General features: G+C 33.9%; 3 protein-coding genes across 6 annotated transcripts; 2 read left to right on the top strand and 1 right to left on the bottom strand.

Moving 5' to 3' along the window:
* The first annotated feature begins 1,562 nt into the window (after positions 1-1,562).
* On the top strand, positions 1,563-18,679 carry LOC100747561 (protein Wnt-5b). 4 transcript variants are annotated; one of them, XM_033320278.1, is made up of 10 exons: positions 2,427-3,295; positions 3,558-3,871; positions 9,089-9,261; positions 11,772-11,856; positions 16,730-16,995; positions 17,336-17,516; positions 17,653-17,764; positions 17,850-17,952; positions 18,033-18,200; positions 18,343-18,679. In XM_033320278.1, the coding sequence occupies exons 4-10, from the start codon at positions 11,777-11,779 to the stop codon at positions 18,528-18,530; spliced, it is 1,098 nt and encodes a 365-aa protein (XP_033176169.1). In that variant the 5' UTR covers positions 2,427-3,295; positions 3,558-3,871; positions 9,089-9,261; positions 11,772-11,776; the 3' UTR covers positions 18,531-18,679. The 4 variants fall into 4 exon arrangements, with proteins under 4 accessions (XP_033176170.1, XP_033176169.1, XP_024222812.1 ...); XM_003488844.4 differs by lacking the exon at positions 9,089-9,261 and having other exon boundaries at positions 2,428-3,295; XM_033320279.1 differs by lacking the exons at positions 2,427-3,295; positions 3,558-3,871; positions 9,089-9,261 and adding an exon at positions 1,563-1,681.
* Positions 18,680-19,683: 1,004 nt separating this feature from the next.
* On the bottom strand, positions 19,684-20,814 carry LOC100747324 (39S ribosomal protein L18, mitochondrial). Its single transcript, XM_003488760.4, has 3 exons — positions 20,424-20,814; positions 20,208-20,321; positions 19,684-19,998 (listed from the first exon to the last, which is right to left on the bottom strand). The coding sequence occupies exons 1-3, from the start codon at positions 20,597-20,599 to the stop codon at positions 19,761-19,763; spliced, it is 528 nt and encodes a 175-aa protein (XP_003488808.1). The 5' UTR covers positions 20,600-20,814; the 3' UTR covers positions 19,684-19,760.
* A 273-nt stretch (positions 20,815-21,087) lies between these two features.
* Positions 21,088-24,021, top strand: LOC100747325 (PHD finger protein 12). Its single transcript, XM_012384626.3, has 6 exons — positions 21,088-21,212; positions 21,397-21,637; positions 21,773-21,972; positions 22,114-22,388; positions 22,459-23,477; positions 23,570-24,021. The coding sequence occupies exons 2-6, from the start codon at positions 21,590-21,592 to the stop codon at positions 23,942-23,944; spliced, it is 1,917 nt and encodes a 638-aa protein (XP_012240049.1). The 5' UTR covers positions 21,088-21,212; positions 21,397-21,589; the 3' UTR covers positions 23,945-24,021.
* Positions 24,022-24,069: the final 48 nt, after the last annotated feature.

The raw sequence follows: 24,069 nt of genomic DNA, 5'->3' as shown, positions 1-24,069 counted from the left end.
ATGTATTGTGTAATAAAGAATGATACGTTCGATAAATTATTATTATTATCACGGCAATCATTGTCTGTACGTAATTATTTGTTTCAGTAATTTTTTTATGAAAACGTTTCTAAAATAATTTTTGCAAAAAAAAACCGCTATTTCAATGTCAGTTCGATGATAATAGGTAGAAGAACCTGAGAATGAACCCGTTCAATTACCAGAGCAGAACGTGTTTACATGTAAAACAAGTGGTTTATCGTGTTCATCGATGTGAGTAAGAGTTCTGCCTTTCTTACTAATGACCCAACTTCATTCCGAAGGGAGACTACCTTTAAAGGCGATAATTGTATCGACATTCTTTTTTCCACTGAGAGTTAAACATTGTACTTCAACTAATCCTGATATACATACAAAGGATTGCTCTATTTCATACTTAGTATTTTTATTGTACTATATACCCAGTACGTAATAAATTATATTTATTTTGAAAGAAAAGTAACGTAAAATATTTTATAGAAATATCGATTTATAATAGATATGATTTGAATAAATATAGGTTTGCCATTTTGCTAATATAGTATAGACGATAATCATATGAAGCCAATAATAATATATTATTATAACGAAACGACTAAAAGATTGATATATCGGATCAGCAGATCGCTAATTGTATATATATGCAAATTATAGCCAGTTGTTTATCGAGCAATCAGACGGTTACATATTTCAGTTGGAGATTGTGATACGTGAAATATTATATTTTACTATAGAAATTATAATCAGTATTTAAACATTATAAAAGGAATAATGGCGTATAATTTCTAAAAATGTAAAGATCTATAAAATTTATAAAAATGATTACGTGTATACGTATTGTAGTATACCACTACAGAATTTCCTTACTATATGAATTCGCTTCATTAACTAATACATGTATCAAGACCTTGATAGTACGTCTTATTGTTTGCTTATGAAAGTTTTATTTAGATACCCTACTTCTTTCTAATTGCTCTATACGACTGCTTTCTTGAATACTTCTGTGAGTTGTACATTGGTTTTTTAAAAGATTTACTAGACAAATCATTTTAAAAATATAACGGAGAAACTGTTCAATTTATTTCAGAAATTTATAAATAAAGTGTTCTCGAAAATTGGCTTTCGATTCATTTTTGCTATACCACATTCGTTCGATGGTGTTCCTTTGTTGAATTCCTAAAAAAATCTTTGTCGAACGAGAAGGATCACGAAACCACCCCTTTGTCTCTGCGGAATCACTCGAAGGAAAAAGAGAGAAGAAGAAAGAAAGGAGAAGTCGAATCGAAATCCTCCTCGGGGTTCTTCGCGAAAGAAGGGGTTGCATTCGGGCAGGAAAAAAAGAGCTGCTAATTGACACGAGCGATTGCACGTAACGGTATAATTAGAGAGAAGAATACGGAGCCTGGACCGGTGCACCGATGAACCAATGAACCGGCCAGAGAGCGGCAAGAGGGGAAGGAGAGAAACAGAAAGGCAAAGGGAAACAGGGGAGAGAAGCAGCCGGCGAGTTCCGTCGAGGGTAGTGATGGGCATTCAGTTTCTCCTATATCACGAGTTTTCAAACAATTTACACGTATATTGACACGTTGACTGGCATTGGGGGTCTCCGGTAACCGGCACCTAGACCTTCCACTGACGTCATGGAAGTCACCGATTAATTGAAGTAATTTCCACATGATTCAATGTACCTTTCCGAGAACTAATAAGTTATTTCAGGTTTATAAGAATTGTCATTTCAGGTATCCAACAATTTCTGGAACAGAGCTTCATTTATAATTTATAATTCATTCATAATTTATAATTTATTCGTTTATATTTTACTAAATTATATTCATTTAGTAAATTAGATTCATTTATAATTTACTAAAAAATTGTTTAAATGTACATCCAATAAGAGATTTTGATATGTTTACTTATTATGCATTTTTTAATGTGGTTGATAATTGACGATAAGGCAAAATGGCTTGTCAGACTCACATTTCAAAGAAATGTTTCATATATTACGCGAACGCGACGCTGAACTTACTGAAATAAGTGATACCATTTTGACGCCCTGGTTAACACATCAAATTTACCCGGCAGTTAACGCGATAAATTATTCAACGAAACAGGTAACATAAATCTTTCAAGAAATTCGACAATTAAGTAAAATTCAATAGCGACAAGTATCTCAAAAAGAATACTTATCCGAACTGATCTACTAGCCACAATTTATCTTCAACGTTATTCGTCATATGTCGAGCTACATATTATAGAAGATAAATCAAAGCTATTCGGTTTTGTCATTCGATCGGTGAATAATCACAATAATGGAGAACTCGCGGTGCCAGTTTCAACTGATTCGAGGTGCCTTAAGGCCATCGCTAGTCGAGGGGGCTCCCTCTTTGGGAGAACGAGCAGGAGAGACCGATCCCGTGGCGTGCAGGAGAGACAAGGCAGCGGGAGAGAACGAAACGTACCACGGTCTCGTGGATTCTGCCTGCACTCTGCGACCATTCCGCAGTAACACGTCGTCCAAGTCGGTTTCGCAGCGTTCCTCGGTCTCTGGCCTCTTGCCACGAGGCAGCACACGTCCTCGAGATGATCCAACAACCGATCCGCCGTGGGACCGGCTTCTTTTTACCGATCCTGCCTACCTCTGTCTAAAGTCTCCTTCGAACGAAAGGAAACCTCGTTCGATTCCTGCTCCTGAAAAATTCTTTCGATCGTGCTGGAATTTCACGTGCCAAATATGGTTCTGTTTCCTTCTGCTCCCCTGGTCTCGTAACGTTTACGGGATCTCAAAGTGGTGAACAGGAAGGACACTTTAAAATAAGTTTCCAGTCAACGTGGATGGTGATTCTTAAGACGTTCGACCGGAGGAGAGTAAAGTTGTTTTGGAGTTGCACGTAACAGCTCCGGTGACGCTTCGTTTTTCGAATCGACGAGAATGAAGGGCCACGAAGAAGGTCGAGAGGATTTTAGCACGGTGAACCACAGCGTTCGTCGGGGACGCCTCGAGAAAGGGAAGTGACAAGAAATCTTTCGGTGTTTGAAGAGCTTACGAAATGATCGAGAATTAGAATGTGTTTACCCGTTGGTGTTTCGAGTGACTGTTTTCGATGACACTTCCGCGTCCGGTTGCCTTGACTAACAGGTGATCGTTGTTTCACGGCCGATTCCTCTTTTTTATATTTATCAACGGTGACTTACGAAAGTTTCCTTACACCCTCTGTATAATCGGCGTCGTTATTATCGCCGGAATTCATGATGGAAATGATTGAAGACAAAGGAAACCGTGAGATATTTTAAACATACTAATGCGGATAAGCGTAATCAAAGTTTGTTTTAGAAAAAAGTTGGCAGTGTATCTAAGTATTTGATTATTAAATAATCCTTTCTCTTTTCCTATTATTGAAAATCTTCAATTTTTTATTTTCAAAGAATTTTGTGACGGTACTATAATCTTAATTTTAGTTATGAATTGTTCGCTTATCTTCGAAACAAACTATCGCTAACTGTATATTATAACGATTCTATATCATGTAATATTTATATAGGGACATGAATGAGATAAAAGAAAAATTTTGTTCATCGAAAACAATTTCTTCCGATGTATTTTGAAGATCAAATGTTTCGATGCTGAAGATGAGATATGAATTGTGCCGTGTGAAAAATGATGGGTTTCCCGGCAAAACCGGAAATCTGAACAGAGATTCGATGAAAGTGAGCCGACACGAGTTGTGTTATCGGTATTAATTTAAAAAGTAAGTGGCGTTGTTGTGGCTTTCGTCCATAAAAAAGTGAAACGTTGCCCGATCGTACTGGGGCAATAATTAACTCGTCCTTAACGACTTTGGATACACCTGGTTCGGTGAGTAATCGTTTAATCGGTTTAATGGGCTATGATAATTAACTATCGATAATGTAACCTTGCCTTTGTGATTAACGTATTAATATTGTAATTAGAAACTAAAATCGATAGGATTATAAATACATAGAAAGCCTATTCTATTTAACCCTCTAACCCATTAACCCTTTATAAGACTATGTAATTTGAAAAGTCATTCCTACAGCTAAATAATACATCTTTGCTTTTGAAATTTTATTTCGTTTTTATATCGCAAATTCAATTTAATTTAAATTTATCGCGTGTTGATCTAAGTTTTTCTTTCCTTTTAATTGACGTACATACGTATAGTGGTATATGTTCTTTAATAATTCCTTATAAGTAAACCTAACAGCGATTCTCTCAAACATGACGATTAAATGACGTAAATAAATTTGATAATCAGTAGTTTATATCCTTTGGAATGTCTTCCCGTTGCAAAAATGATTAGGATCTTTGTAATGCTCATTTGACAAACGGATACGCATATCGTAATATCAAATCGCGTTTCGATGGCGGCTCGACTCAAGACAATTTATTCCGGGAACAATATCTCGTTGAATTTTAAATGGCCGGCGTTATCGAAACTAGTTCACATAGTGCGAAAAATGCAACTGATCTATCTGGTTTTGTTACGTTCGCGCCGCATAAATAGAGAAATGCCGGAGCCGTGAGCAATAAAACAGTTGACGGGTTAATTACATTAGCTTTCAGATTCTTTGATATATTCGTAGGATCTTTAAAAAAAGCGTGCATGGCTTATGTAATTGATGCTAAACAGAAAATATAGGGACTGTGACTATTTTAATATTTCAATAACGAAGAACTATTAAGTCAACTATACACAGATGAACAGAAGCATTCTACTAAGTTTCAATCTTATATTAAATCCTACATTGAAGTTTTTAAAACATTAAAACTGTTTGTCTATGGTTTCTATGTACCGTATGGTTTCTGCAACTGAAACCAGAGTGAAATTGGAGCACAGGATATTCTAGATATCTGTAAAATTTGAAAGCATTCTAAAAAGAAGCGACTGAAAGGAATACACACGTATCACATCGAACAAAATGTAAGTTCTACAGAAACGATCTCTGTTGCATTTCATTATGGACATTTCAAATCCACCGAATATTTTAGAAGTTGTTACGTTTTGGTTTTCCGTTATCGTAACATATATCTGGTTATGGATGAGGCGCGGGTTACACCAAGCAACCTTATCTCATCAGTTTGAGCTTTTGCTAAGTAACTTCCTTGCTATACGACAGATACGCAAGACGCTAGCCTTTCGTACTAGCAGATATACATAGATAGTATATGGTTGCAGACGATGAAAGTTGTCCGGTGTAGATTGCGGAATAACATTGATTGAGAAGTTTACGATAAGAATTAATGGGATATCACTCATATCATACACCTCGTACACCGTTTCCTTTAGCTCTGTGTATTTCGTAATTATCCTATTAGTCATTCTTAGTGCTCTGTTTATTCTGATAATTATTCATTTTTAATTTAAATGATAATTTTTTACAATATTGTTTTCATAGTTCTATTTTACCATAATATCACAAATAACACTATCGTTAAAGAATGGAAGAATTTGTTAATGAATCGATAATTTGTAAAGGTATTTTAATAATATTAGATAAATTCCACAAAAAGGTTCAGGTACTATTGCTTTTATTTAAAAAAATCCTTTGCGTAGCCAGTAATTATTCTCTCATTTCGTCTAATCAACAAAAAGTTATGCGTGCATCGTTGAAAAGTGGTTTAACTGCGGATTTTATGCGAATTCTCGACGTTGAATTCGCCACTGTCAGTAATCGGATCTCGTTAGCGAAGAATCAGTGTGCGCGTTGGTATTCGACATCGATTAACATTGCCGTTAAGGTAAGCTTTCGTTTGAGAGGTAGCTTCGATCGATCGATGAACATTCGCGCCGCTGATCCACGACTTCCCTTCTGTGATCGCCGCTCAATGATTTACGAGACCCGAGGCAGATTAATTGCTGCACACTTTTAACGAGGCCCGGTGTTTCTCATCCGATGATTATCCGTGTTTTATCGTACTGCTGTCTAACTATTGCGCCTTGCCATTGTGCATCCTGCAACGAACCTTTCGTAGGTGGAAGACTTTTTTTCCCTTTTTTAAAAATCTTTTATTGTTGTAAATTTAATCGCCAAACGAATTTGATAATTATGTGATTAATCAGATTTCAGTTCACGTTAATTTTGGTAACTATTGAAGTATATGATCTTTCTTTGACAAATTTTTAAAATATACCAGCGAAAATAACGAGTATGCGTGTTAAAACATATACATTATCGATATCGCAATTAATTCGAATTTATATGTTTCCAATTAAACAACTATTTCCATCGTAATTAAGCGAGTTCAATTTGCTTAATTCAATAAGCATCCGTATTACTTTACCATTTCCATACGTAAGTAAGGATAAAAGCAGTTAGCAGCCACCTGACTGGGAGACATCATAAATTTGCCGCCGATAAACCTACTGAAATCCTATAATAGCCGTATCATCGCGCAGGTATCCCATGCGATAGCAGAAGCAGTAAACGGCATAAAATGTGAGAATACTTAGCTTATCGGACTTATGAATTTAATTGTAATTCTTTTAATCATCGAAAATTTTATCCGGATAAAAATTTCGTATATTCTACATCAAAACGACTTATTCTCTCGTTATATTAATTCATTCTTTATTCTTTCTCATAATTTCCTCCTACCTCGATCAACTATCTTCTTCTTTATCTCCTCTTTCCTTTTTTCATTTTTATTCTCCCCTTTTCCGTTCGACATTCTACCGTTCCGTCCTCTGCTCGCTTCCCCCCAAGATCTTTATCCAATTTCTTTTCTTTTCTCTCTTTCAGTCTCCTTTTTTCCATTCAACATTATCGTTTCCTTCTTTTCTTTCCTGTTTCTTTCTCGTATGTTTACAATTTCTTTAACTTTCTCTTCATCCCCTTCCACCATTATTTCTTTCAGTTCTTTCTTTTTCTCTCTCTCTACTGTCCCTCACCTGAAGTCCTCTGTACGCACCTCCTTTCTCTCCTCTCGAGTCTACAAGCCGAGTAAGCACGCTCTCGTTTTCTCGCATGCACGCGTACGGTGAATGTGTTCTCGTATCGTCCCTATCCAGCAACTTCGTTAAGAGGACTCGAGTCGTCCTGCCGCTCCTCGTGAAAATCCCGGTCCGACTCGTCGAGGACAGGTTGATGCAACGACGTGCATACCTTTTCCCTGCCATGGAAAACAACGATCCGCTCTTACCTGGGTGTAAAGTGGTCTGGGTATTTATGAATGTTTAAGAACGTGGAATAATGGCCCTGTAAAATGTAAAAACACAGGCTTGCATATCGCATACGCTAGCGTCGAGCAGAATATCGTCCAAGGAATACTTTATTCCGTGTACTTCGAAAGTATTCGATGTCATATAAATCGAACGTTACGATCTGGAAAGATTAGCTACAAGCACACGGCTCGAAAACACTAACGTAGGATTGATGGTGATCGATGGTAATTCTATGTGCACAGATAAAGTTGAACAGGAAGAATCTAGTTCTTTCGTTTAAGACCGCGTTTCTTTTAGAAAATCCAGTTTGAAATAGATGTCATTGGATCCTCAGCCATGTTGAATCGTATTCTATCAACAGTTTAGCTAAGTGCATACAAAATGTTATGTAATATTCTTGGTGTTAAAAATATTTGTTGTATTAGTATCTTATATTAATAAAACAAAGAGTAGCATTGTATATATCCTTAATGCCAACCGAGATTCACTTATGTATGACATCTCCTTTTGAGTAAAACTGGTAATAAAGTTAATGGTTTGAACTGCATGTCTCGTAGAACCGCGAGATAGGATTGAAAGATGTAAAGCATAAAGCCGTCATGATGTCTCCTAAATTGGAACGCTGTCCTTTAAACAAAGCGGTTACCGAATATTGTTGAAAAGGATAGCAAGTAGATGTTGTCTAGACAATGATTTATGGCGGAGCATAATTTTACGATTATACGTCAGGATACTTTCATATCGTAGAAGACTATTTCAAAGGAGCCGAGAATTTATGTTTCCTCCATTTTGGAAGCAACGTAATTAATAAAAATATATTTTACACTTTTCCCAAAACATTTACACTATTCCAAAACCAATGCTAATCGCAATCCGAATGAGCGTATTATACATATACATATCTGAAATGCGCATGTAATTACGAGTCTAACAGGAATTAAATTGCGATGTTAATGCTTTCCCGTCCGCTTGTATCAATTCTTGGCCTTCTTCTTTCTCACTCTCCCCTTAGATATTCGTAGCCGGCAAACGTGTACCGTAGAATTTCAGTGAGTTTATCGGCAGTGAAGTTACGATAATGTTTCCTGGTCAGGTGGAAGCAGGCTGCTTTGCGCTTCTCTACAAGGCCAACAGCAATAGTAAAGTAATGAAATTATGTTTTACATTTTATGTCAATTTTTTTTTATCCACTCGTTTCAACCAGATTACATAAAAACATACATTTCATTATTATATGAATTATTACATAGCTCGATGAAACGATCATAATATAGCTTCATGAAACATGATTTTATGATATTTACAGTTTCGTCCAGATTGCTCTTAAATTTACTATCTAAAGTACAGATAAAGATATTGACGCGTTTTATTTGTTAAACGTTGTACATAAATACATTTTCCTAATACGATTCCTAGTTCTTTGTATAAATTCAATTTATCTTAAAAAGATTAAGAAAACTCGATGAATAAATTAATAAGGATTAATCCTCTATGCAACTTGCAAGTTATATACATAACTTTTCCATAACTTTTAGATCACAATGACAAACCACGATCTTTGTCATGATGAAACAAAATTCTGATTGTAGACCGGTAAATGTTTATCGAAAAAGCAAGTCAATAACAGAATGATTATACGACTAATTATGACAATAAATCATCTACGTTGAAATAAAATTTTCGCTTGGCAAAGTTAACGAACGTATCTCTAGGCGACGATTGAAGATACGACGTCCTCGCGGTCCTAAAGATCTGTACCTAATTATCATCGCGAGCCGAGGATTCTTGAAACTTTACAGATTTCCTTTTCCTCTTTTCAATGGCCGTTAGCCACGGAACGTCGTGTGCGCTTTTAATATTAGATCAACGATCTTTTACGATCATTATAGCCAGCGTGGTACCATCCAGCTGCGCAGGATCAACGATCAACCGACGAAGACCAACTCATTCAGCAACAAATGTAGCGGTGCTTGCACTACCGCCGGTCATGTCTTGTTCAACACGCCAGCGAGATACTTTATTGCTGATAATTCGAGGCCGGTCCCGCGAGAGACGTGCTGAAGTACGCCATTTACATTCCTGTCGTGATCACAAATGCATTTTATACACCGGCTAATATTCTGCTCGATCGCGTGGGTTAGATAGACGAGGATATACAGGGTGCTTTTCTAGTTTACTAGAAGCTTTAAATCCTGTTAGAATCCTGGAATTTTTATATTCTTTCCCTAAATGATATAGTACGCTATGTTATTTTTAAATTTATTGCCTATCCAGTTTCAAACATAAATATCTTGGTAAAAAATATACCTATCCCATTTGTTGAAACCTACCGGCTGCAATTAATTTATATTCAGTCATGAAAGTCATCATATAACTCTTAAACCTGAATTATAACACCTTAACTTTTGGTAATTGAAGGATCCAGTAGTGAAAAGACACATTTGACAATATGTGCTATAAATTTCTAAACCTCGGAGTTTTAGGAGAAATAATTTTATCAGAAAACGTTATATTTAAATAGCTAGATAGACGGCAACTGCTATAAAATTTTGATTGTAAAATTTATCGACCCATTAGCTCCTGTAACTTTGGTACATTGCATTAATTCGGATATTTTATAGTTTTTAGTAGAACACGATTTTATAATTTTACTAATAAAATCCAATCCAAATAAACTATTACATGTTCGCGCATAAAGGTGCTGCATGTACCTTTGGATCTTTACTCATTTTTTAAAATTAACATTACACCTACGGTAATTTGCTGACATACATTTCGCAACTGACGACAGGATACCATGTTCCTTTAAAAAGCTCCCGTTCGCAAGCGTGTTTAATTTGTTTCATGGTCGGTTCACTGAAATTATAGCAAGCCGGGATCAAAAGTTACAAAATTTACGACTCGTAACTTCAGCGAGTAGCATATATTAACTAGTCGCAGCGGGCAACTTTGAATGCAACAGCCACCCGTCGTGGTCGAGCAAGGTGTAACGCAAGAATCGATGTGCCATAATCGGGCCGAGCTTTTTGATTTAACAGCGCAGCGTTTCTTAATGAACGACGCGCCTCTTCTTTCGCTTCTTTTAAAACCAGTAGCGGAACTTTTTGATCCGCGATCGGGTTACCCAAGATCATTCACTCGCGAACAAGACCCAAGGTATACTTTTTTATACGAACCTGTCATCGATTACCAAGACCTTGAGATGCAACGCCATTCTAAAATGAGATCGTGATTATTTTAGATTTAGAAAGAAGTATTTATATCTTGCTAAAATTAAACTGTTCGAAGTAGTTAATAAATAATGTATTTTGCCTACGAAGATAAAAGTGACCTTGAAAATATAAATACCTCCGTATTAGTTCTCGATGTCTAAATTAAGATATTTCCCACTAATGTTCTCATGAGAATCAAAAAGGTTCAATAACATAAAATTCATACCGTTTGGCTGGCCAATGGTGGCTTTTCTACTGAAAAATTCCAGACATTCCACTTTGATACTAGCAAAACCAACAGTTCAAAATGACTACACTAAAAAAATTCAGAAAATTTATTATTTCCGCCATCAAAACAGAATCTGCCCGAATTAAATTTAAAGTGAGGCTATAATTCTAAAACCACCTTTCCACTAAGTCACGAAACTTGATAGCAATACGTATTAAAAATATTACAGACTTTCCAAATCTAAGTCAACGCTTGCAAACAGATGTATGTACGTTCGCCATGTGCAATCAAGGCGAGAGTATATCCATAAACCATAAATACAATATTGTCGCTAGACTCTACTCATCAACAGGTATAGTTCTCGTGTCACCGTAGCGTAACAGTTGAAAATGAAAAGTTATAGAGTTTACGAGTCGTAACTCAGGTCTGTAGTTTCTATTAACCAGTCGCGTACATGGCTGGGGCCTGGACCGAGAACAAGAATCGAGGACTCTCGTGAGTCGCTTCAGGAGCAAGCAAGGTGTAATGTCGAATCGATGTACCATAATCGCCTGGACTTAGGTGTCTTTCGTTTCAAGCCGAGGCTACGGCGTGCTTGCAGCCCACAGAACTGGTATACACGTATATATGTATATTGTATGTACTAGTACGTGTACTCACGTACTCATTTTGTATACCGGGTGAAGCACTTGGTGTTACTGTTTGGAATTCCCTTGTGAAATGGTCTTAGCAGATACTCTTCGTGATTGTGTTTCGTGAAAATTATTTTTAATTCGAATAACACGGTTTTTAATGGAGCTCGAATATTAACGGGTCCGTTCAAGCGCATACACGCTATCGTAAATGCAAATAAATATTTACACACGAAAGTTGTTTCACTTGGTGGAAGAAACTTAATAGAATGCTCTGACTTTTTTTTTTAAGAGATTTTTTTTAACGGAGATATGTATTTTTATTGTCGACGATTTATTGCATGTTTCAAGATACATTCGACAACATGTGTATCCCATATCGTAATACATAAATTCTGCCTTTTTTTTCTTTAGTCTTATCTTTTGTATATTAGAACTTAATCGAGAAAAATGGTAAGACAATTTGGAAGTTAATACTTATATCGAAATTACTTTGCAGGCAAGATGGCAGTTTGCAGCAGCTTACTCATTATTTCGCGATTACTTCTCATCGTCGTAGCATTGACTGTACCAGGAACATGGATGTGAGTATCCCTTTTTGTAGAATTACCAGCTTCTTAAATTAAAGTTCCAATATCGAGTATTTCGATACCGTTAAGATATAACTGATTATATTCAATTACGAATGTAATATCCAATTTTTATATAATTACGAATATTCAAACATTTAAGTAAAAACGTTATAATGTGCATTCCCTCATAATGTTTGCTATTAAATGCAGATAATAATTCAGATTTCCCTAAAGGAGTAAGCGTGAAATTCACAACCCCTACGCAAAATTGCCTAATTACTCGGCGCAATCTTCAAGGTACAGATCGAAGAACACAAGTACGGGGTATCAGGACGATAATCGATAAATTAATATGTCGTGAAGAGAAAGGTACGGTTCTCTACCCTCATCAAATTCCCGCAAAAATTGCCCACGCAACGACTACCATAATTTATAGCTCTTTGTATACAGCGAGACGAAATCGCGTCGTGGGAACACGATCGAAGGATTTTTCATAGAATCGCTGTCCTCTTTCTCAAAATACCCCCGACAACGGTGTGTCTAATTTCTGAATTGCCTTAGTCACCCCTAACTTCCACCCCTGCACGTCCATGACAAATCATTGAATAGTTCCGAGATCGGTACAGATTGCATGGCGTGGAATTTTCATCCGTGAAGATCCTTCATGCCCCGCTTCGTAATTGGATTTTTGGAAATCACTGGGAATATGGTATTTTTTCTTCTGCTTCGGTGAAAGCTTCTTTATGTTTTTCTAAATCCCTTCCTTTCGTCGAAATTTCTGGCCAGTTGAATTGAAATGGCAAATATTTTTAGTAGAAAGGAAAACGGAGGAAGTTGTTCAAAATTTCCCTTTCATAGCAAAGATTTTTTGAAGATATTGCCTGAGATAGACTTCGAATTAACTTTTGGTATTTCTAAAATTAATTGAACGAAGCTTCAAATGAAATAAGAATTAAATGAAAAAGGGCTAGTTCGTTTGATAAATTTTTGTTCAATTTTTCTTCCTAGGCTCTACCTAATATGTCAAAGTTGCGAGTATCGAAAGTGGATTATAATTAATTTAAAGTTGTTAATTTTAAACAAAGAATGTCGAGAAACAAACACTTTTGATCACTGATAAATGCCACCAACTTTTCCATTACACTACTTCCCATTTCAAAATTCAAAAGATGACACTAATAGATTTCGATCGTTGATAAATGATCAATAACCCTTTCAGTCATTACAGTGGTTTTTTTTTCTAAATCTCATCGCTAAGCGTCTCTGATCAAGAAAATGCCTAATCATTTGGGCGGGACTCATAGGATTTCCATAAAAGTTAATCCCTCTTATCTGAGCTTAAGTTAAGAACTCGATGGATGTAATCTCTGGTCGTTTTAATTTTATCTTTACTACATCCTAATTAGATCTGAGCTTTCGAGAGATCTTTCAAAGAGCTTTTAATAAATTACTTTCAATATTCGCGCAATTTCTATGTACTTTAACAAAACCAAAGAGTCCCGTCTTAAAGATACAGATTTTGTTCAGTGAATTCCCACCTTATCTGCTTCTTAAAAATTTGTATATTCAACTTTTCATTCGCCACATATCCTTGTTATATACTTTATCCAGCGAACAGACTCGACGTGAGTATCTACTCTGTGCGTCGTAAATGGCAGACTTGAATTCTTCCATGACTTACGGTTTTACGTGAGCGAATTAATTACACGACATTTCAGTCGGCAATAAGATACTGCGTAACTTGAGCAATGGTCTATGCGAGATAAAACAATTTTCTCGCAAAAATGCGCGTTTCTCTCGCTAATCTACCCTCCAGTATCAACGTAACAACCCCTTAAGTCACGACTAAGAGCCAGCGTCCAGATTAGATTCCGGACACACGGCGATGTGCGTGTGTTTAAGTACAGGAATGAATTGATTCACACCAGGCCATTCCCGGTGCACTATTTCTCCGTGAATCGCGACGATATCGAAACAGTCAGATTAAAGGGTGGCCTCGAGACATTTTTCTCGTCCCACGTGAGAAGAAAGTGGCGTCATTGTTGGCCGCGACACGATACTTTCCACTAGATGTTTTAGTTTCTTTCGTTCGATGTTAGACTAGAAATCGGTTAGCAATTCGCTCGATTCGCTTTAACACCGAGCGTATAGTTTCTTTCACTTGTAATATGATCAATTCTTATTCTTCGTTTCTTAGATTTCTACGAAATGATACGTGCATGTTGAGGGAAAAAAACGAGAAATAGGAAAAACAGTAACATAAAAAACGAAGAATTCCTGCTTGAACCGTAGGAACAAAAGTAGGTACGTGTTACTCCAAAATGTTCTCTTTCTTTCCTTTGTTCCTCATCCCTTCTTCCTTTACTTTATTTCCTTCCTCTCTTCCGTTTTGATCTTTTTGCCGATATAATGATGATACCGATAAAATTTTTGTTCATTCTGAAATAATTTATTTATTGCATGAAGCTTTGCCTACTTTTAAATTCCTATGTTTCTTCCTTTTCATCCTCAGCAAGCAAAGATAAAATCCTCATAAACTCACAGTCATTTCTTTAAGAATTTCTTACATGAGGAACACAGTCAAAGTAACTTTTAAAGTCTCGAAGGAATGTATATTTTTAGTTGTATTAATGGAGAGATCGTACTTCATGGTTGATAATTTACTACTGCTAATAGTAATCATTATCTCAATCGTTCGTCTCTGCTAACACTAAAATAATACGGATCGATTACATTACTCCTACGCAAAATAAGGTGGATAACGTATACCTGAGCATTCTGAGGAATAAAGTCTACGTCGCTCTTCAATGTTTATCAGAAAAAAATTATCACATATCCGATTTAGGATAATACAACATAAAATTATATTTAAATTGATTGATAATTCAATGTGTAACGATCGAATCTCGTGCAAAGTAAAATTTTGTAAATTTCTACTTTATATTGGAATTAACTTATCATTAAATTCGTGGATACGTATCAAAATTGGCCCCATTTCTATCTCTTTATCCAAATGTTGACAGAGTTAAGGATTAGATCAACGAATTAAAATAGCAAAGTTTATTCAACGGGAAATTAAAATTAAATATAATATTTCAATTAGAACACCCGGTACGTAAAACCATACGATTGCCGGTATAATCTTTTAAGAGACACGGGGCATTACTTTTTGGGACGGCACGGCCTACGAAGTGCCCCACGAATTTGCGTGGGCAGGATCCTTCGAAATATTATCGTTCCCCTCCCATGATTCCCTGCGTCATTGTTTTAGGGGAGTGCAAAGCTGATAATATATCACAACCAAAACGTGTTCCGGAATATTAATGCAGTCTATTATGCATACCCTAGTGTAGTTTACCATGAGACCAATGGTTGAAAATCTTAATCCTCTAAATCTCGTTCAGATTAGTTAATTCGCTTCTTTAATTCGAGTGACTTCGCTTCAAGCTTGTATTCATGAAAGTCAAATTGCTTGATTTGAAATCGTTTACCTTTTTTTTTTTAATATTTATCGGTGATGTCTTCAAGCACTGTATGTTACGTGGGATAGTATCACGCGCAACTTTCACCCCAGTAAAAGGGATTAGAAACTGCAGTAAACAACGGCATAGAAACATCTGAGATGTAATAATACAGTTTGCTTAAAGTCAGGAGCGATATCTCCTACACAGAGTGGTCTACATAACTGGGACAAGTTGTATCTCTTTCTAAGTTACAATTAAAAAAATTTGACAATTAGCTTTTATCTTTTGGAATATTGCTTCCAAGTGAAAATGATTAGAGACTTGATATTGTAAAAATCTTCATTAATTTAGTACTCATCTACTTTCCTAAATACTATACTCAAAGTATTTTAAGGCATCGTTTAGCGTTTGGACAAATTTCATCGCAGTGTAAGGAGAACGAACGAGAAAATTAATTTGATTCGATACTTGGGAATATCCAACAACTTGTACACTACATGTTGATCTTTAACCCGTTCTACTACCCTTAAAATATCGAACACGGATCCTCATATATATACACTATATATGACATAACTTTCCTATTGTTTCCTACACGTTTTGCCCATCAATCCTGCGCATTGAGGTCGCTAGACTGCATCCATTTTATGTATTCGATTGGCAATATCAGAGCATCCAAGTGTGTACAGCATACACTCATACTCATGCTTATATCGTTGGTAAAACCTTTACGAGCACCCGTTTCGAATTTCAGATTGGTAGATCCGTTAGAGACCCCCTGACTTCTGTCCGTGACGGCATCATTCCATCATCTCGCTCGGTTGACTCACAAATGTACCATTAAAAATCGGCACGGAGAACCGTTCTTCGCCCACGGCTTTTCAGCTCCAAATTTGTATAATCAGCGTAACAAATCTTTGCAAGTTCGACCGAATTTATACACGCCTTTTGGAAAAGAAGGGGGCGTCGAGTATTCAACAAAGGGTGGTTGATCGAGATGGGTTTTGCAAATATCGGACAAGCTTCCACGTTGGAAGTTATTTGTTCGAGCTAAGAATAGATCTCGCTCGAGGTTCCATTGAAACTTATTATCCTTGTAAAACTCGTATTGAAATTTATTAATATAATATAAAACAACTGAAACAATGTAAAAATACACGTGATATTTGAATAACGCTATTAACTGTTAATCGTTACCCTGAAGTATCCCAAACAATATTCAGTACAGTTAATGTTTAACGTTAATCAAAATGATGGATTTAATTTTTATTCAACAGAGGTACATATTGGCTTGGTGGAAAAGTTATATCAACTCTATCTTAAAGTTAGATCTAAAAGTTATATCTTAATCTATCGCTCTATTCTTTTCCGTTCTGATTTTATCCTAACGTTTGCATCGCTTTTTCCCGTGATCGTTTCAGAAACATCGGCCTGCAACACTTTCCACAACTCGAAACTGCTCAGATGATAGAAACCTACGACGTCGCTGCATCGAGCATTTGTCATGGGCTAAAAGGGCTCTCGCAAGGCCAAGGGAAGCTATGCCAGTTGTCCGTGGATCACATGCCAAGTGTTGCGAAGGGTGCAAAATTTGGAATTCACGAGTGCCAGCATCAATTTCACGACCGAAGATGGAATTGCTCCACTGTCTCTGATGAGTCAGTGTTCGGACCTATGCTTAGAATAGGTAAAACACTTTTATACAAGCTACTTATATCAAGTTCTTTCTTTCTTCGTCAATGACCTTTTGTTGGCAATACTTGTTTCCTAACAACCTCTTATTTACGAAGAGACACATCACGATGCGATGATCTCATTATTGCAATCAAGAGATAGGTAGGTTTCAATAAACAGTACGGAAGAAATGAAGAATATTACACTAATTCATGGATCGATCAAGAATAAGGACTCTCTTTAAACAAATAAAAGTTTTAAAATGTTATCATTTATAAATAAGTTTTTAAGCAGTTATTGGCATAGCTTTAAATGCTAAAAAAAGACTTAAACGGACGCGTTCCTTTTCCTAGCAAGCAGAGAGACTGCGTTCGTCCATGCGATCACAGCTGCAGGAGTGGTATATTCGATTAGCCGATCTTGCAGAGATGGACAATTATCCTCGTGTGGATGTTCTAGAAGCAGCAGACCCAGAGATCTAAAGCGAGACTGGATCTGGGGTGGCTGCGGAGACAATCTCGAATACGGTTACAAGTAATTATTGCAAACTCTTTTTTAATTCCACTAACTGTTTTAAATTTCTCCCTGATCTGTATGTATATTACTGTCAATGTTTAATATGCTCAAAGCTTTCATCGAGAGCTTTCTCTAACAGATTTTATCCGTTTAGATTTACACAAGCATTCGTTGATGTGAAAGAACGTGAGCGAAGTTTTAAAAGAGGCAGTAGAGAACAAGGCAGAAGCTTAATGAATCTTCATAATAACGAAGCCGGACGCAGGGTAAATTTCATTCTTTTTTATTTGCATTTTATTAAATAGAGACAAAGAAATCATTAATAATTATGAAATTAACAAATTTCCAAAGGCTGTTATAAAACGGTCCAAAGTAACGTGCAAGTGTCACGGAGTTTCTGGAAGTTGCAGCTTAATTACTTGCTGGCAGCAACTTGCTTCCTTCCGAGAAATTGGTATGTTTTTTTTAATGTAGTTACTTTTAATGTTGCAATAATAGAATAATATTATAAATACATATTAATCATCTTTACAGGTGATTTTCTCTTAGATAAATACGATGGGGCAACAGAAGTGAGAGTAAATAGACGTGGGCGTCTGTCTATGCGAGATCCAAGATTTTCGTTACCTACTGCGAATGATCTAGTTTATTTGGATGAATCTCCAAATTATTGTCTTCCTAATGAAACACTTGGATCGTTAGGTAACAAATTTTTATTCAAAAACTTTAAATGATTAATTTATTAATTTCTTTTGATAATTTTCAAAAATATTAAATAAATACTATACGAGACTATGCTTATACAAATTTCTTTCTTTCTTTACAAAAAATAAATATTTATTAGGTACACACGGAAGAATTTGCAACAGAACATCATCCGGTATGGATGGATGTAATCTTCTTTGCTGCGGTCGAGGATATAACACACAAAAATCAACCATTAGAGAACGATGCGAGTGCAAATTTCATTGGTGTTGTTTCGTTGAATGCAAAACTTGTGTTAAAAGCGTAGATATTCATACTTGCAAATAAAATTTCAATTTTATTTTATACTTTCATAAGAAAAATTTATGTACCTTTTTGTAATACAATTCTCCTCGGTATTTCAGATAGACATCAATTATTAGGGAATATTATACTGTGTATATACATTTCTTAAACTTATAACAAACGTTTAGCAATACTTTAGTAAAATGCTTACCTATTATCATCATCATTTAAAAAATGTGCTATATCATATTTAACTTAAAATATGCACACTAATCCTTTATTTCATACTATTATAGATGTTTCTCATGAAAAATTGGATGTATGAATGAATACAAATAGGTTTTTAAAATTCTGAAAATAGTTAAATGATTAAAAACACTGCTTGCATCTTAAAAATTATGAATTTGATATTATTCAACAATGACATATATGCCCTATTACCGGTATTCAAAATTCAAATTTTAATTTTTAGACTGAAGTATTATTAATGTTTAAAGTGTAATATATAGATTTATTTTTTCATATGTGCAGGATTTTCTACAGAGTCTCAATAAATATAAGTGCACTTTACAAAATCCAGTAATAAAAATAAAAGCTATAAATACAGTACAGTTATTTATGAAGTTAACTCAACCAAATTAAGTTTCATAAATGACTCACGGTCTGTGATTTCATAAATTAAAAAGAAAAACAAAATAAAAGACTTCATAAATTTTCTGAACTATTTAGATATTTTGTTATCTACAATTATGATACAATTATTAGTACAGTATTATATTTGTAAAGAAATATTTTTATTAGCATGCAAAATAAGTCAGCCTAATATGTAGTATTAATTTAGTTTATAGTTACTAGTGTAGTAATGATAAATCCTGCACACTTATACATATTTAATATTATTGAGCACAGTAGATTTATTGTATTTGTCATAAATTAAATTTTATTTAATATTAACATGATTATTTATTGCTATCTTTATATAATGTATGCTGTATAAATTTGCATATTCCAATTAAAAGAAATGCTTAAATAATAAAGACAGATAATACTAAAATAGACAACATGCTTTTGAATATCCTTCCTAAAATATTTTCCTAACTTTGAAAGATCTGTAATAAAATTTAAAAGATCAAAATTTGAAAATTATTATTATTTTTACTTACTTTATAATAGACGAAATGCATAATTCAAAATCTGTTAGTTTATGCAACTTATATTTATTGCTGTGTACTATATATATACTTTTATATAATATTTATACATAACTGAATACTATTCATATGTTTCCCAAGGCTTCTCTGGATAATTCATGGTCCCAGGTCTTGGGTGTTTATATTGCTCTGGTTCTTGTAAGCAAATTCCACTTTCTAACAGTGTATCGATGAGTGATTGTACTTTCTTTCCAATAACAAAAGAAGTTTTATTCAAATAAATTTCAGATATACCACTTTCTAAGCAACGTTGTGCAAGCATACGTCCCACAAACTTATATGCTATACAGTCATTTGTGCTGAAATAATTTGTATAACTTTAATTTGGTTTTTGAGTTTTGAAAAGTATTTAATTATTAACTATTTAAAATTTTTCATAAGTTGATCAAATAATCTATGTAAGTCTAGAAAAAATCTAGAAATCTTTGTCATCGTTTCTTTTGCTAGTTGCAATTTCAAATTTCAAATCAATGCATTTCTATTTCATTTATTTATAGTGTCTACAAACCTATATAATTGTTTTTTCAATCCCCAATCTTTACTTGATACTGTGATAACTGGACCATTTTCAAAATGATATATTTCTGCTATAACATGACGTTGAGTGGTATGTACAACCAACCTATCCAAATTTTGATCACAAGTGTTAAAAAGATACAGTATTAAAACTTAGTACACTATTAAGGTTATAATAGAAAAAATTATGTTATGGTAATTATCTTACTTATGCCAATATCCACGTTCACGTTTATCAAGAGCATATCCCATAGGTTTCCTTGCGATTCTTAAACGTTCTAAATTTCGTGGATTGCGATTCCTGATTTCTTTACAATTTTTTACTATTTCTGCATTTCCATGTATTTGTCTTTTAATTAAGGTGTTAGTAGGTATTCGAAGCATTTTGAAATTTTATATAATTTATAAATATTTTAATAATTTTGTTTATTCAAATGCAAGTAAAACGTATACGTATGTATATCTTTCGTTTAAACCTCAAATTCTTTAAATATTTCCTGACAATCACAAATAATGAATATAAGCTGGGCAGTGAACTCCTCGCTCAATTATACTACATAATCAATAACACAATAGACAATATTTTTCATAATATTTACATGTTATGATATTTGGGTTTAATTCAATTAAAATAATAAAAAGTCTATTTTAAGATAATTAACAAAGTTCGGTGTTACTTAATCTATGTGTACAATTTCAATGAATTTTTTTCTTATACTATTTAATTATTTAAAAGAGTTAATGTTTTTTTATTAATATGGTATCATAATATTATAACATTTATTAATATTTTTATTTTATTACAAACAAAATTAAAATATATTTAAAAACATTTTATATTTTGTTGGTTCATAAATTTCTCCTCTCTTAATTTGAAATAAGAAGTATGTATATATATATAGTATAGTTTATACAAGAATGTAGTATAAGAAGAATATAATCATATATAGAAAAACACATTTCTTAAGCATATAGTAAAAAGTATAAGCAGTACACGGTAAGAAATATATTAGAGAATACAGATACTTGAGTTTTACATATTTTAAGCATCATTATATAAGAATAATAATGTAAGAATGTGAATGTATAAAATATTTATATTTGTATGGAAGAAATATAAAGTAATAAATATATCATGAAATTTACATAAATTTGCTTTGAAATTTTGAATTCTTATACAGGGGACAGCACAATCTACAGTATCTTGCAAGGATTAAGCGTATAAATCTAATATTTTGTTTTTCTAAGTTTTATACATAACCAACTTAGATATGAAAAATGAAAAGGGAGAGTAAATATATAATTCATAGTTAAACAAATGCTACGCTGAACAAGAAAAATTTATAACATTAAGAATTAAAAATTACTTTCAAAATGGGTACTGTAGAATATGGTTTTCCAATGATCGGTGGTTTAATGCCAGTAAGTAAGAATGAAATATAATTCGTTTATCTATGAAAAATTACATAATAATAAAAAAATACATAATAATTTTCTTATGCATATCTAAATTTTTTAAATATTTCTTTTTTATATAATTAATTTTTGTGTCGCTAGCAAATTCAAGCTCTTATAGCACCACCTGTATCAGAAGATTCTAAAACAGCAAAAAATAAAAAGGACAAAGAAGAGAAAAAGCATCCGTATTTTAAAAGAAGAGGACGTGGCCACAATCATGATATCTGTGATGCCTGTCGAGATGGAGGAGAACTTATATGTTGTGACAAATGCCCTGCATCATATCATTTGCAATGCCAGTGAGTTTGGATACTTCAAGATGAAAGAAATGAGATTCAATATTTCTGGCTTTAGTAATATTATTTTTAAATATAAAAATGCTTACTGAATCTAATTTTTTGTTTAAATGAATTGAATTTTATATATATACTCATTTGCAGTTATCCAGCAGTGGATCCAGCAGATATTCCTAATGGAGAATGGTTGTGCTATGCTTGCCGATGTGCATCAAAAAGAAATCTATTAGATACTAAAGGAAATGAAAAGAATAAAAAAAAATCTGCATTAGAAGTGTTAGCTTTGGCAGCATCTTTAGTTAACCCCAGAGAATTTGAATTGCCTAAAGAATTGCAATTACCAATTATGTTCCCTGGTAGTAATAAAGTAGATTATGTTTCAGGTAGAAGAGGAAAACAACAAAGTGGAAGTAATAATGGTATATATTATTTAATTTTTTATAGATATTTATTACATAATTTATTATTAATTATAAGATTTTTTTTCAGTAGGGAAAAGTCACTGTTTAGATAATAATTTAATGGTACCTTTACCAGCACGTTTGTGCTTTGAATGTGGTCGTAGCTGCAGAAAAGCACCATTAATTGCATGTGATTATTGTCCATTATATTTTCATCAAGATTGTTTAGACCCACCACTCACTGCTTTTCCAATTGGAAGATGGATGTGTCCTAATCATCCAAATCATTTCATAGATCAAAATTTATTAACCTCGTGTAGAGTGACAGAACGTATTAAACTTTGGGATAAATATGCCAATCAACGTATAGATCAACATGCAGTAAAATTAGATTTTTTACGTAAAGCGCGTGCTGCAAATCCACTTTTTCGAACAAAGATAAAATTAGAAGGTCGAACAAGAGTAAAGGTACCCTGTTCTGTAAAATTTCATTATGAACATCCACCAGAATTAGATCCTGTACAATTTTATCATGATGCTGTCATAAGACCAGTGAGTAAAAATATTAAAGTGCAGGGTGTAGAAGATAATGATAACAAACTCCCTAAAGTAGAAAAAGAAAATACAAAAGTGCAAAGATTGGAAGAACCAATGGAAATAGAAAAGGAGATTGAAGAAAACAATGAAATAAAGGGTGAAAGTAATCAAGAAGATACAAGTAGCATTAAATATGAGGAAAATGTGGAACAAGAAAATGTAACTGAAAGTAGTTGTAATGATGACATTAGTACTGAATATTATGCAGAGAAGTTTGGTTATGATGTAAAAGAAGGTATACAGTTACTTGAAAGACCAGTTTTAGAAGCATTGGCATTACAACGATTAGAACAAATTTTAGATCCAGATGGAGAAAATTATGACATAATTAATTGCCAAACAAGGGCCAGAGCGGCATTGTTTTCTTTAAATCACAAACCTAAACCACCAACTTTTATGGTTCATAAAACACTTACTATTGGAAGTGGACCAAATTGTGATTTAGTTTTATCTAATTATGGTAACTGTAGCTTTACATCTTCAAAACACGCTATTATTTTTTTCGACGAGGTAATAATGGATAACGATTTTAATATGTATTGTTTTCATTAAATATCTTATGAGATGTATTATTTTATCTATCTGTATTCTTTTATTTACAGAGTACCAAACGTTATGAATTATTAAACTATAGTGAATATGGAACAGTAGTTGATAATGTACTATATTCTTGTAACTATACAGGCGTCGTAGAAGAGATAAAAGAAGAAGCTGATGATAAATTCCAATTATTGACTAAGGAACAAGATACAACAGAAGCAGTAAAGGCTATAATAAGAGAAAAGGTTCTGACTCAAAAACAAATAGAGAAGAAAAGAGTATTATGTAAATGTAACTTGACAAGGTCTGAAACAAAAAATAAAGATCACTTAGAAGAAGGGTGGGAAGGAAGTGCTATTGTTGCTCACGGATCGACACTGGCATTTGGATGCCTAATGTTTGTATTTAATACGATAAATGCACATTTAGAACGATGAAACCTTATAGTGTTAATATTCCATCATTTCCGTGTACAGATATTTTCGTAAGCTAACGGTAATTAAATTAATTAAACGAATTCTTTTTATTTTATTTTGTTTGTATTTCATTGGCATTCGAAAGT

This window comes from Bombus impatiens, unplaced genomic scaffold (genome assembly GCF_000188095.3).
Source record: "Bombus impatiens unplaced genomic scaffold, BIMP_2.2 scf_0264, whole genome shotgun sequence".
NCBI lineage: Eukaryota > Metazoa > Arthropoda > Insecta > Hymenoptera > Apidae > Bombus > Bombus impatiens.
The sequence above is the reverse complement of the archived record's forward strand: the minus strand, read 5'-3'. Positions and strand labels throughout refer to the sequence as shown.